The sequence below is a fragment of the Salvelinus namaycush genome, chromosome 10, assembly GCF_016432855.1.
Source record: "Salvelinus namaycush isolate Seneca chromosome 10, SaNama_1.0, whole genome shotgun sequence".
Lineage (NCBI taxonomy): Eukaryota > Metazoa > Chordata > Actinopteri > Salmoniformes > Salmonidae > Salvelinus > Salvelinus namaycush.
The window spans coordinates 9,868,213-9,881,343 of record NC_052316.1 but is presented as its reverse complement, the minus strand read 5'-3'; the positions used below and the strand labels follow the sequence as shown (position 1 = coordinate 9,881,343).

Genomic DNA, 13,131 nt, shown 5'->3' with positions numbered 1-13,131 from the left:
ACTACCTCATAGTCGCCATCTTGACTACCTCCAAATCAAGTGTATGTTTACACCATTACTGTATATTGCTCCCTGTGCCAATAATGATTATCCAGACAATAAATAGAATAGTGACTCACAGCTTCCTTGATATGGCAGGAGAAGACGTGGATCTGAAAATCCTCAGAGCTACGGTAGCTCTCAGTGAAGGAGAAGCAGTCGCTCTCCATGGAGCCCTCGCGACCCCGGGAGCAGAACAGCACCTTGTAGATAGGGAAAGAAGCGATCTCCGTGCCCGATGCCTGGTCCACGATCCTGAGGCAGGGGAGACGACTTCAAGTCATTAAGCCTGGCAAATCCTATTGAAATGTGCCTTGCAACAACAAATCGTAACTATAGATCTTAGAAAAAGGATTGTGCTTAATATAGTGACATTACAGGGACATACAATTGGTTGACATTTTGGCAATGATCTGAGTGCTACTGCTTTTCTTTATCTGGGATAGTCCCCACATAAGAATGTTTTTTGAACAATCCAAATCTCTGAGCTCTCCATAAGTGTGTACGGTAGGAGTTAGAAGTTGTTTAGTTAGGCCTAGGCCCCTAAGACTCATACAAGTTGACGTTAGTGTATTATTTATTTTTTTATGTACTTTTTACCCCTTTTTCTCCCCAATTGGTGGTTACAGTCCTGTCCCATGGCTGCAACTCCTGTAAGGACTCGGGAGAAGCGGGGGTCGAGAGCCGGGACAAGGGCATCCCGGCCGGCCAAACCCTCCCCTAACCTGGACGACGCTGGGCCAATTGTGGGCCGCCTTATGGGTCTCGGCCCTGCTGCGACACAGCCTGGGATCGAACCCGGGTCTGTAGTGACGCCTCTAGCATTGCAATGCAATGCCTTAGACCGCTGCGCCACTCAGGAGGCCCGACGTTAAGTGTTTTTAATTCAACTATCTTAGGGCGCATCGACACGCTCCACTAATTTCCTCTGTTGTAATCATTCATGTTATTTCCCACAAACGACGTGTGAGCTTCTCATCTGGCAAACGCAATAAGGGATTTCATAACCACATGGTTCATTATTTAATTTCCTCTTTCTGTAAACCTGAAAGATTACGTTTAGAGAAATATCCATTACTGTACACATTCAAGTTTCTTTTCATAGTTCATGTGGTCATCTATCTTTTTTCCCATGGTTAACTACAGGCTTGTGTGGTGGTTGGGTCCATGTTTAAATATTCCTCAAAATGCTTTAACCAGAGCAGTTGCTCACGTCTAAACGAAACTGCCAGGAAGCGCCTATTCAGTATTTTGCTTCAATTAAGACAATCTGGTTGTAGGTGCAATATTTCAGATGAGTAAAGGTTTGGCCTACTTGTTGCATATACTTGGACAGGAGTCACACACACAATAGCAAGTACATGTTCCAAGTAGGCTTGGGCAGTATACTGTATATACCGTATCCCAGGATATTTGGAAAAAGCCACGGATGGGTTTTCAATACCGTCAAAACTATTTTGGGGGGGCCTACCGAGTGGCGCAGCGGTCTAAGGCACTTCATCGCAGTGCTTGAGGCATCACTACAGCTCTGGGTTTGTTCCATGGCTGTGTCACTGACGGCCGTGACCGGAAGACCCATGAGGAGGCAAGCTGACTTCGATCTCCAGTTGTACGGTGTTTCCTCCAACACATTGGTGCTGCTGGCTTCCGGGTTAAACGAGCAGTGTGTCAAGAAGCAGTGCGGCTTGGCAGGGTCGTGTTTCGGAGGACGCATGGCTCTCGACCTTCGCCTCTCCCGAGTCCGTACAGGAGTTGCAGCGATGGGACAAGACTAACTATCAATTGGATATCACAAAATTGTGGGGGGGGGGAAATATATATATTAATAAATAAATAAACAGATTTTTATATATATATATATATATATATATATATATATATATATATATATATATTTGAATATTTGTGGCTACTTAAGTTAATACCTGCAGTCAACTTGTGCAATACGTTAGGAGATTTTTGGGGCTCCCGAGTGGCGCAGCGGTCTAAGGCATTGCATCTCAGTGCAAGAGGCATCACTGCAGTCCCTGGTTCGAATCCAGGCTGCATGATTGGGAGTCCCATAGGGCGGCGCACAATTGGCCCAGCGTTTGGCCGGGGAATGCAGTCATTGTAAGAAAGAATTTGTTCTTAACAGACTTGGCTAGTTAAATAAAAAGGTTCCATTTTTTATTATTTTCCATTATGAAGCTTACCGTAGTTCCTCAGAACAGTGGAGCCAGTCACATGTTTGTTTGTAAATAACACAATGGGAGAAAGCAGGAGCTGGCGAGTCCATAGCGTTCAATATCTGTCGGTGAGTCTCTGTTGTGCAGTGCACATGAGGTGATAAAGTTAAACTTGTTTGCAATTCACTACTAAATGTTTGCCCTCAGATATCTTATAATGGCTTTCTGCTAGCAGTCAAAAAGCTCTGGAAGAGTTCTGTACAGTTGCCTTTTTTTCAACTGTGCTTCCTACTAGCGTCTTTTCCCCTCTTCTGTTCTTCTCCCCTCCGTTCCAGGAACACAAACTCTTCCTTCAGAAAAGCATGCATCACAACTTTGTTTATTTGCACAATTTCTCTCATTCACTTTTGCTTGTAAATGTCCACACTCACCGAAAATGACATTTGGTAGCTACTAGCCATGTTTGGATTTGCCTGTCTTTGCAATTAGTTGTGTTTGTTTTCGCTCATTAACGTTTCACTATTAGTTGGTGCAAATCTTACTAGCATTCTTGTAATAAGAGGTCTAATAGTCTTTCCTCGCATTTTTAGCGCCCCTTGTGTGCTATGTCGGTAATACCATAAATCCTGGGATGAAAGAAGGACGGTATAACGATATGAAAATCTGGATACCACCCAAGCCTAGTTGCAAGTACATGTTCTTGAAGGCTTTAGTTTAGGTCTATGTTATTTCAGGAGAAATGCCCCAGAGCTCAAAAAATAGAACACATTCATATATACACTGCAGTGGTGCAGTATATTGGTGCATATATGACTGATCTGACACATGTTGAGCACAAAAGGTGGAACATGACAGAGTTGCTACACTCTACCCACAGTGACCACACACACACACACACACACTTCACATAGTATAGTCTCTATATGACTGACCTGACGCAGCCCTCGGGTACATTGGGCACATGGAGGGTGATGGGAATTGGGATGGCACTCTCTGCCCGCAGAGTGGTCATGGCTCTCAGGGCCTCAGGCTCACTGCGAGGGGCCTTCACCCACGTACAGCCCAGGTAGGACAGCTTACTGAACTGAACACTGTCCTCCTCCTGGACTGGAGGACTGCCCTGCCCTGCGGGAGGACACACTGACTCCACTGAGGGGGCAGACAGACAACAGGTCAAATATTAATTATTGATTAGAATGATAGGGTAGACAAGGGTAGCTCTGTGGAATAAATGGGTTGCCTAATCCTAGGTAAATCCTCAGTAAAATGGTACCTGAATTTACAAAATTATTATTTGATGCTATTATAATTTAGCCTTTGATGATAAGAGTAACTTGATGCAAAGTTTAATGCTAAAGTAGTACAGAGGAAAATGGAAATCAAGAGAGGGTGGTCTACAGGGAGAGGTGGGATGGGCTGAGAGTGGCTGAGGGCTGGGATTAAAGCTCATGATATGTCATAGTTATCACCAAAAAAACACTACATATCATGTATACCGGGTATTTCACTTTTATTTTAAATCAGTGATAATACTGAGACCAAGGTGTCTTTTACAGATGAATTACATACAGTGCATTTGGAAAGTATTCAGACCCCTTCCCTTTGTCCACATGTTACATTACAGCCTTATTGAAAAATGTTTTAAATATTTTTTGCCCATCAATCTACACACAATACCCCATAATGACAATGCAAAAACAGGTTTTTAGAAATGTTTGCAAGTTTAACAATATTTAAAAACAGAAATACCTTATTTACATAAGTATTCAGACCCTTTGCTATGAGACTCAAAATTGAGCTCAGGTGCATCCTGTTTCCATTGATCAGATGTTTCTACACCTTGATTGGAGTCCACTTGTGGTAAATTCAATTGATTAGACATGATTTGGAAAGGCACACACCTGTCTATGTAAGGTCCAACAGTTGACAGTGCATGGCAGAGCAAAAACCAAGCCATGAGGTCGAAGGAATTGTCCGTAGAGCCCCGAGACAGAACTGTGTCGAGGCACAGATCTGCAGAAAGGTACCAAAAAATGTCTGCAGCATTGAAGGTCCCCAAGAACACAGTGGCCTCCATCATTCTGAAATGGAAGAAGTTTGGAACCACCAAGACTCTTCCTAGATCTGGTCGCCCGGCCAAACTGAGCAATCGGGGGAGAAGGTGCTTGGTCAGGGAGGTGACCAAGAACCCGATGGTCATTCTGACAGAGCTCCAGAGTTCCTCTGTGGAGATGGGAGAAACTTCCAGAAGGACAACCATCTCTGCAGCACTTCACTAATCAGGCCTTTATGGTAGGCAGAGTTGTCAGACAGAAGCCACTCCTCAGTAAAAGGCACGACAGCCTGCATGGAATTTGCCAAAAGGCATCTAACGGACTCTCAGACCATGAGAAACAAGATTCTGTGGTCTGATGAAACCAAGATTGAACTCTTTGGCCTGAATGCCAAGCGTCACATCTGGAGGAAACCTGGCACCATCCCTACGGTGAAGCATGGTGATGGCAGCAACATGCTGTGGGGATGTTTTTCCCCATTGGCAGGGACTGGGAGACTAGTCAGGATCGAGAGAATGATTAACGGAGCAAAGTACAGAGAGATCCTACTCCAGAGCGCTCAAGGCATCAGACTGGGGTGAAGGTTCACCTTCCAACAGGGCAACAACCCTAAGCACACAGCCAAGACAACACAGGAGTGGCTTCGGACAAGTCTCTGAATGTCCTTAACAGGCCCAGCAAGAGCCTGGACTTGAACCCGATCTAATATCTCTGGAGAGACCTGAAAAGAGCTGTGGAGCAACACTCCCCATCCAACCTGACAGAGCTTGAGAGAATCTACAGAGAAGAATGGGAGAAACTCCCCAAATACAGGTGTGCCAAGATTGTAGCGTCATATCCAAGAAGACTGTGTGATTTCAATTTTTCAATTTTAATACATTTGCAAAAATGTTGTTTGTTTCTGCTTTGTCATTATGGGGCATTCTGTGCAGATTGATGAGGGCAATTTTTTAAATAAATTTTAGAATAAGGCTGTAACGTAACAAAATGTGGAAGAGGTCAAGGGGTCTGAATAATTTCCAAATGCATTGTACATGTCAGTACATACACACAACAAGTAGGTCACATGGGGGAGAGGCGTTGTGCCGTGAGGAGTTGGTTAATCTTTTTTTTTTTTTAAACAGGTTTGCTGTTCACTTGCGCTATATAAGATGGAAGGGACTTCCATGCACTCATGGCTCTGTATAATACTGTACGTTTCCTTGAACTTGTTCTGGACCTGGGGACTGTGAAAAGACGCCTTGTGGCATGTCTGGTGGGGTAAGTGTGTGTGTGTTAGTGCTGTGTGTAAGATGACAACGCAAACAATTGAATTTCCAACACGCTTCTTATAAAAACATGAAGTGACGCAGTCAGTCTCCTCAACTCTAAACCAAGAGAGACTGGCATGGGTAGTATTAATATTAGCCCTCTGATTACAATGAAGAGCAGGACCAGCTGCAGTTTAATTAGGTCTTTCTTTGCTGCACTTGACCATATGACTTGACAATAATCAAAATAAAACTAGAGCCTGCAGGACTTGCTTTGTGGAGTGATGTGTTTCCCCATATTTACAACCACTGAATATATATGTTTTGACCATGACAGTTCACAATCTAACACCAAGTTATTTAGTCGCCTCAACTTGTTCAACAGCCACAACATTCATTAACAGATTCACCTGGTCTAAAACCTGACTGATGTACATTTAGAATACATTTCAAACATAGGATTCTAATATTTTAGCTAGGCAAGAATGTTTAGAAATAGACCAATAATTATTTAGGTCACAAGAGTCAACACCTTTGTGAAAAGGGGAGTACGTGGGCTGCCTTCCAAACCCTGAGGATAGTACCTGATCTAATTGTCAGGATAAAAATATAGGTTAATGATTCAGCAATCAAGGGGACAGAGAGCTGCAGAAAAAAATGGGAAAAAATCCAGCATATCAACCCCAGTGGATTTAAGTAAGGCATCTAGCACATCACAGATAATAAATTGTCGAAATGAAAACAAAAGATTCACTAGAAGTTGATGGGTTAACCGTCGAGTCAGCTAGAGGCTGACAGAGGGAAAAGCTGTTGATTGACTGACCAGGATCAATTAAACCACTGTTTTACTCAAATAAAATGCCTGCCAAGATGAAATGATGATTAAAAGCATAACTTATCCCATTCTTCTCAGTTATGACGCCAGAGTCAGACAGAACTTGCTTAGGCAGGGAAGAAGATGAACTTGTACAGTTCAGTGCATTTACTGTTTTACAACATTTAGAAGGATGACCAAAGATGGAGCTTAAAAAGTAGCTTGATTTAGCTTTCTTAACGAGATATCTGTTTCTCAATTGTCTAAAATATTTGGGGACCCTATTAGATTGAATTGAATAAAAGTCTGGTATGAGAATGGTAGCCCCTATCTGCAAAAGCAGTGTGTCTGCAGAAAGTTTAGTATCTTGGCTATTGATCTGTGCCTTAAAATCTTTAGTGTGACTTACTAGCATATATGGGCAAACGAATGTATAAGGGCAGGCCGAGCCAATGACCTCATTTCAAGATGGCTGCTACCTACATTCCAGTTAGCGTTGTGAAGCATAAACAAAATTAACACGGAATACGTTGATACACACCAAAAGCCGGGACTCCACAGCTCATGAGCATGTTAATTTGTCTGCCTGTGACCTACCGTTATTGACCACCAGCCCAGAGAGTCAAAATGTTTATTTTACACAACATGTAGGGACACTAGGGAAGTAACCATTCTCACCACTCATCATGAGGCATTCAACAACAACCATGTCTCAAGGAGGGTGAAAGGGGAAGAATAGCCCAATTCCTGTTTCTGTGAAAGACTACAATGCAAGCATGTGGAGGTATCGACCTATCTGATGCTTTTTTTTTTTTTTTTTTTTTTTTTTTTTTTTGGGGTGGATCAGCTTAATATTGCGGAAAGAATGTTGCTTCCAATGTAATTGTCTGCATCATTTCCAATCCCCCATATTTTTTTGGGTAAATATATATATCCATACACGCATGCATACATATATACATATATACATACACATACCTATATAGACATACATACTTTTTTAAAGAATATACCTTTATTATTATTCCCCGCAACCCTACCACCGCTCCCCCAATTGGAGTAAACTAATAAACACTTCTGCTTTTACCTTCAATTTATACATCTTATACCTATTTTACAGACACAGACTACTTTATAATAGTTCTCTCTTGTTTGTTCTTAGTCCTTCCTCTATTTCTGTTGTCCATCCAATTTTATTTCCACTTGTAACTGTGCTATTTCACAAAAGCTCCGCACCTATACACATTTCACAGATCCCGTATGCCCTACATTGTTTATCTTGTTATTAGTCCCACCCTTCAGTTCCACTCAACCCTTCCCATCTATCTTCCAACATCATCCATTTCGGATTTTTATTTGCCATATATTTTTCAACTGTGCTGTGATGCTTCACAAAAGATTTGAACCTTCCTATTCTCATAGCTTCTACAGATTGTAAATTAAAAATAAACATTTTTGCTAAAATAATTATTATATTATTGATTGATTGACTATGGCTTTTCAAATCCCCCAGTATTGCTATCTGTAGCGTTAGTTCTAGGCAAATGTTGCAATTCTTCAGCCATTCCTGGACCTGTGACCAAAAACGAGCTACATATGGACAATACCAAAATAAATGATCTAATGACTCTGCCTCCTCACAACAGAATCTGCAGAGCTGGGAAGATTGTATACCCCATATATATAACATTCTATTAGTTGCAAGAATTTTGTACAGTAATTTAAATTGAAAAATTCGAAGTTTTGAATCCGGCGTTGTTTTGCGTATCAATTCATAAACCATGTGCCATGGAATGGGTACATCGAAAATCTCTTCCCAACTATTTTGCAATTTATATGGCACAGCTGTCAGTTTTTTGGTCCTTAAATGAAATTGGTATATGTTTTTATTTATCACACTTTTCTTTAACCATTTATGTTCTTTAATACAGGGCCGACATACAAGTTCCTTACTTTTTTCCCCTTCTACTTGCCTCTTCCATTTTTGTGGTAATGCTGCAATTAATTGGTTGTAATTTTGGGTAGAGCAGACATTTCCATATGTCTGTGTTAGCTGCATGTGTGACATAACTCCACCAGTCCTATTTATGATATCATTCACAAAAATTATACCTTTTTTAAACATTTCTTCGATAAATACAGTTTTTTTATCAATTACTATATTTGAATTTAACCACAATATTTGTTGTACTATTTGTTCCGTCCTTTCAGGTGGATTAAACTGAAATTGCAACCAACTTTCTAAGGCTTGTTTAAAAAATAAGGATATTTTGGAGATTATTTCCTTTTCAAACAACCGAAAGTGAGCAGGTGTAATCTGAATAAAGGGAAAAAGGCCCTTCTTGAACATAGGATGAGACATTCGTACCAATTTACTAGAGAACCAGTTTGGATTTAAGTATAACTTTTGTATGACTGATGCCTTTAGTGAGAGGTCTAATGCTTTAATATTTAATAATTTCTGCCCTCCGAATTCATATTCGTTATATAAATAGGCCCTTTTAATTTTATCTGGCTTGCCGTTCCAAATAAAATGGAATATTTTTTGTTCATATAATTTAAAAAGCAGGTCACTAGGTGTAGGCAAAACCATAAGCAAATAGGTAAACTGTGATATGACTAAAGAGTTAATCAGGGTGATTTTTCCACAAATAGACAGGTATTTTCCTTTCCATGGTAGCAAGATCTTATCTATTTTTGCTAACTTTCTATAAAAATTTATTGGAGTGAGATCATTTCTTTCTTTTGGGATTTTTATACCGAGTATGTCCACATCTCCGTCAGACCATTTAATTGGTAAACTACATGGCAATATAAAATGTGTATTTTTTAGTGATCCAATACGTAATATGGTACATTTATCATAATTTGGTTTTAATCCAGAGAGGATAGCAAAGGTATCTAGATCCTCTATGAGGCCGTGGAGAGACTCTAGTTGTGGTTTTAAAAGAAAACATGAATCATCAGCGTACAATGACACCTTAGTTTTTAAGCCACGGATTTCTAATCCATTAATATTAATGTTTGATCTAATTTTAACAGCTAACATTTCGATGGCAATAATAAATAGATATGCCGATAGTGGACAACCTTGTTTTACTCCTCTAGATAGTTTAAAACTTTCTGAGATGTAGCCATTATTTACTATTTTACACCTAGGGTTACTATACATAATTTTAACCCATTTTATAAGAGATTCCCCAAAATTGAAATATTCTAGGCATTTATATATAAACTCCAGTCGTACTTTATCAAAAGCCTTTTCAAAATCAGCTATGAAAACCAGACCTGGTGTCCCCGATATTTCATAGTGTTCTATTGTTTCCAGTACTTGCCTTATATTATCTCCAATGTATCGTCCATGTAAAAAACCTGTCTGATTAGGATGAATAATATCTGACAAAACTTTTTTTATTCTATGCGCCAAGCATTTTGCTAGGATTTTTGCATCACAACACTGAAGTGTAAGAGGTCTCCAATTTTTTAATTGGACTGGATCTTTATATATACCACTTGGGTCCTGTTTCAGTAATAACGATATCAGACCTTCTTGTTGCGTGTCTGATAATCTACCATTTATATAGGAGTGGTTAAAACAAGCTAATAATGGTCCTTTGAGTATATCAAAAAAAGTTTTGTATACTTCCACTGGTATGCCATCCAGCCCTGGAGTTTTCCCATCCTTAAAGGCCCCAATTGCATCAAGCAGTTCCTCCTCTGTAATTTGGCCTTCACATGAGTCTTTCTGTACAGATGTTAATTTTACATTATTAATAGGAAAAAAATCCATACAATTAGTTTCAGTTAGTGGAGATGGAGGAGCCTGAAACGAAAACATATTCTTAAAGTACTTTACTTCCTCTTTCAAAATATCATTTGGTGAATCATGCGTGACTCCATCATTTGTAACAAGTTTTAATACATTTTTTTTGGTAGCATTTCTATATTGAAGATTGAAAAAGAATTTGGTGCATTTTTCCCCATATTCCATCCAGTTCGCTTTATTTTTATAATATGTTACACTGGATCTTTCTTGAATAAGTTCCTCCATTTCTTTTTGTTTTTCCTCTAACTTATTCTGTGCCTCTATGGTACCGTTTTTATTGCTATCTAACTGTACTGTTAGTCCTTCAATTTCCTTTGTTAATATGGACTCTTTTGATCTAAATTCCCTTTGTTTTATAGATGAGTACTGAATTGCATGGCCTCTAAAGGCACACTTAAAAGTGTCCCATACAATAAGGGGATCTGCTGTACCTATGTTATGTCTGAAAAAGTCAGTTATAAAATCTTCTGTCCTAGTTCTAAACAATTTATCATCTAGTAGACTTTGATTAAATTTCCAATATCCTCGCCCACGTGGAAATTCTGTAAGAGAAATATATATGCCAATTATGTGATGATCCGACCGCATTCTGTCCCCTATCAACACTTTTTTAACTTTTGGTGCCAGAGAGAATGGTATAAGAAAGTAGTCAAGACGACTAGCTTGATTCAGCCTCCGCCATGTATATCTCACTAAATCAGGGTATTTAAGTCTCCATATATCCACTAATTCCAATATATCCATGACATTCATGATTTCCTTAAGTGCCTGAGGGTGATAGTTTGTAGTGTGATTTCCTTTCCGGTCTATAGAGGTATTTAAGACCGTATTAAAATCTCCCACTATAATAATAGAGTCTAGTGTTGCTTGTAGAGTTGATAAATTCTTATATATATTTTCAAAGAAGCTTGGATCATCATTATTCGGACCGTATAGGTTAACAAGCCATATTTGTTTATTGTCCAATAACATATTTAAAATAATCCATCTACCTTGAGGATCTGTTTGGACAATTTGCACATTTGGATCAAAATTATTGTTAATTAAAACCATCACCCCTTTTGAATTTCTTTGCCCATGGGAGAAATATATTTTGCCCCCCCCAGTTCTTTTTCCACAAAACTTCATCTAAAACTGTTGAATGGGTTTCCTGTAAACAATAGATATTATAATCCTTCTCTTTTAGCCAGGTAAATACTGATCGTCTTTTCTTATTATCTGCTAAGCCATTACAATTGTAACTGGCTATACTTATTTCACCACTTACCATAATGAGACACACCTTTCATTCTTTTAATCAGAATATATTTTTGTAAACGTACTATTAAAAAGTAACATAATGATTGAGTGTCTATATAGTTGTACCATGATATTTGCATTTCTACTAAGTAAACCTCCAATTGGTCCCTACTATTCCACCCGCTAAAAGGCCTCATCTCGAGATGGCTTGTCATCCCAATGCCCGGCAGACCACCCTCGACCCCCTGTATCCCATAGCCCTGAACCGACTGGGATCCATTCTTTGAAAAGAGCATACAGTGCCATTTACCGAATTGAAGAAGATCAATTGCCATATGCATTTCCATTGCCCTCACCTCAATTTGTATTATATATATCTGTGGATCATCCTCTATTGTCCCTAACATCTTTTACTTCTTCCTTCGCAACAGTTGTGGGATACACACATACACCCACACACACTCAGCCCTTACCCCCACACAACCATAAGCTCACTTTCTCAACAATTGCACCATCCCAGAGCCCAACTCAAGATGGGTCATGATTTACAAATGCACTTGCAGTTGCAGCTGCATGAGAAGGCCTGCAAGACCGCACAAAAAATTAGCAAAAATTGAGAGATTTATTTACCATTGTCATATCCTAGATAATGGAGGTCAAATGTACACCTTATTCCTGAAACACCCACAATACGGCCACCCGTCATGACCATGTCCCCACGCATCTCCATGCAGTCCGACTTTGATTTTGTGCCGCCAGGGCCACAATAATATACCCCCTCTCTGAATGTCCGAGTGTGACCCCCTCCCCATGGGTTACTGCAGCTAGTGTTGCCAGCACTGCCACTGCCTGGGTGGGGGCACCCCACCGGAATCCCCACCGGCTAGGTACAAGGTCATCAAGGTTCTCATTAGCAGCTTTGAGAATTTCCTTGTATATTATGCTCTCCCTTTATGGGGCTTTGGCTTTGCAGGACCAACCCTGCCAAGCAGGCTCAGAATCTTGAGGGGGCAGTGCTGCTCTTGGTCTCTGACCTCATTTTAGCTGCATACAGACCGCTTACAGCGGGCACATAAAACAGTTAGGGACTTCTCCTTAGTATCTGGGTCATTCAGGTGGGTGTCTAGGGTATAGTGCCATGGACCGTACCATTAAAATAGGATAATAAATAATTAGATATAATTTATTAAAAAAAAAAAAAAAAATGTAGTTCTCCATGATAGGACAATAAATAAATAAGACGTATAATTCATTATAAAGGTATATCCATCATCTGAACAACATTGAAAGCCCTCTCATACCCGGCTCACAGCAATACATTGGCTCTGGGATATGCAACCATTTCATTACTCACTCACTCAACTTTCCAAACATAACAAATAAAATAAAAAATAAACACAAACCATACCATCCACACATACTGTGCCTTCTGTTTACTTAGTTTTTATCTTCACTATGTTGAATTAGTGCTTGTGTGTTCAATTAGTTATATGTGAAGATTTATAGAAAAGCTATATTTTTTATTGTATTGTTACAATCAGTAACCGGGCTTGAATTGTGTTTATTTCCCTCGTCTATGAGAACTTTGTAATTTTTAAAATAACCATGGAGTAGTCTTTGTGTCTTTGAACAACTGGTTATCAATATATAGTTTATCAACGACGAGAGCTACTCGTTTCGCTTTTAATCTATTTTCTTTGAAAATTGGATACAGAACTTTGCGCCGTTCTGCTATTTCCTT

General features: G+C 39.7%; 1 protein-coding gene across 3 annotated transcripts in view; it reads right to left on the bottom strand.

The window, feature by feature from the left end:
- The window catches only part of LOC120054646 (rab GTPase-activating protein 1-like), a 168,455-nt gene that overhangs the window by 140,152 nt on the left and 15,172 nt on the right, over positions 1 to 13,131 (bottom strand). For all 3 annotated transcript variants that reach the window (XM_039002152.1, XM_039002153.1, XM_039002154.1), the window contains exons 4-5: positions 3,140 to 3,356; positions 120 to 294 (exon numbers count right to left, since the gene is read on the bottom strand). In XM_039002152.1, the coding sequence (XP_038858080.1) occupies positions 120 to 294; positions 3,140 to 3,356 (392 nt within the window). The remainder of the gene's footprint in view (positions 1 to 119; positions 295 to 3,139; positions 3,357 to 13,131) is intronic.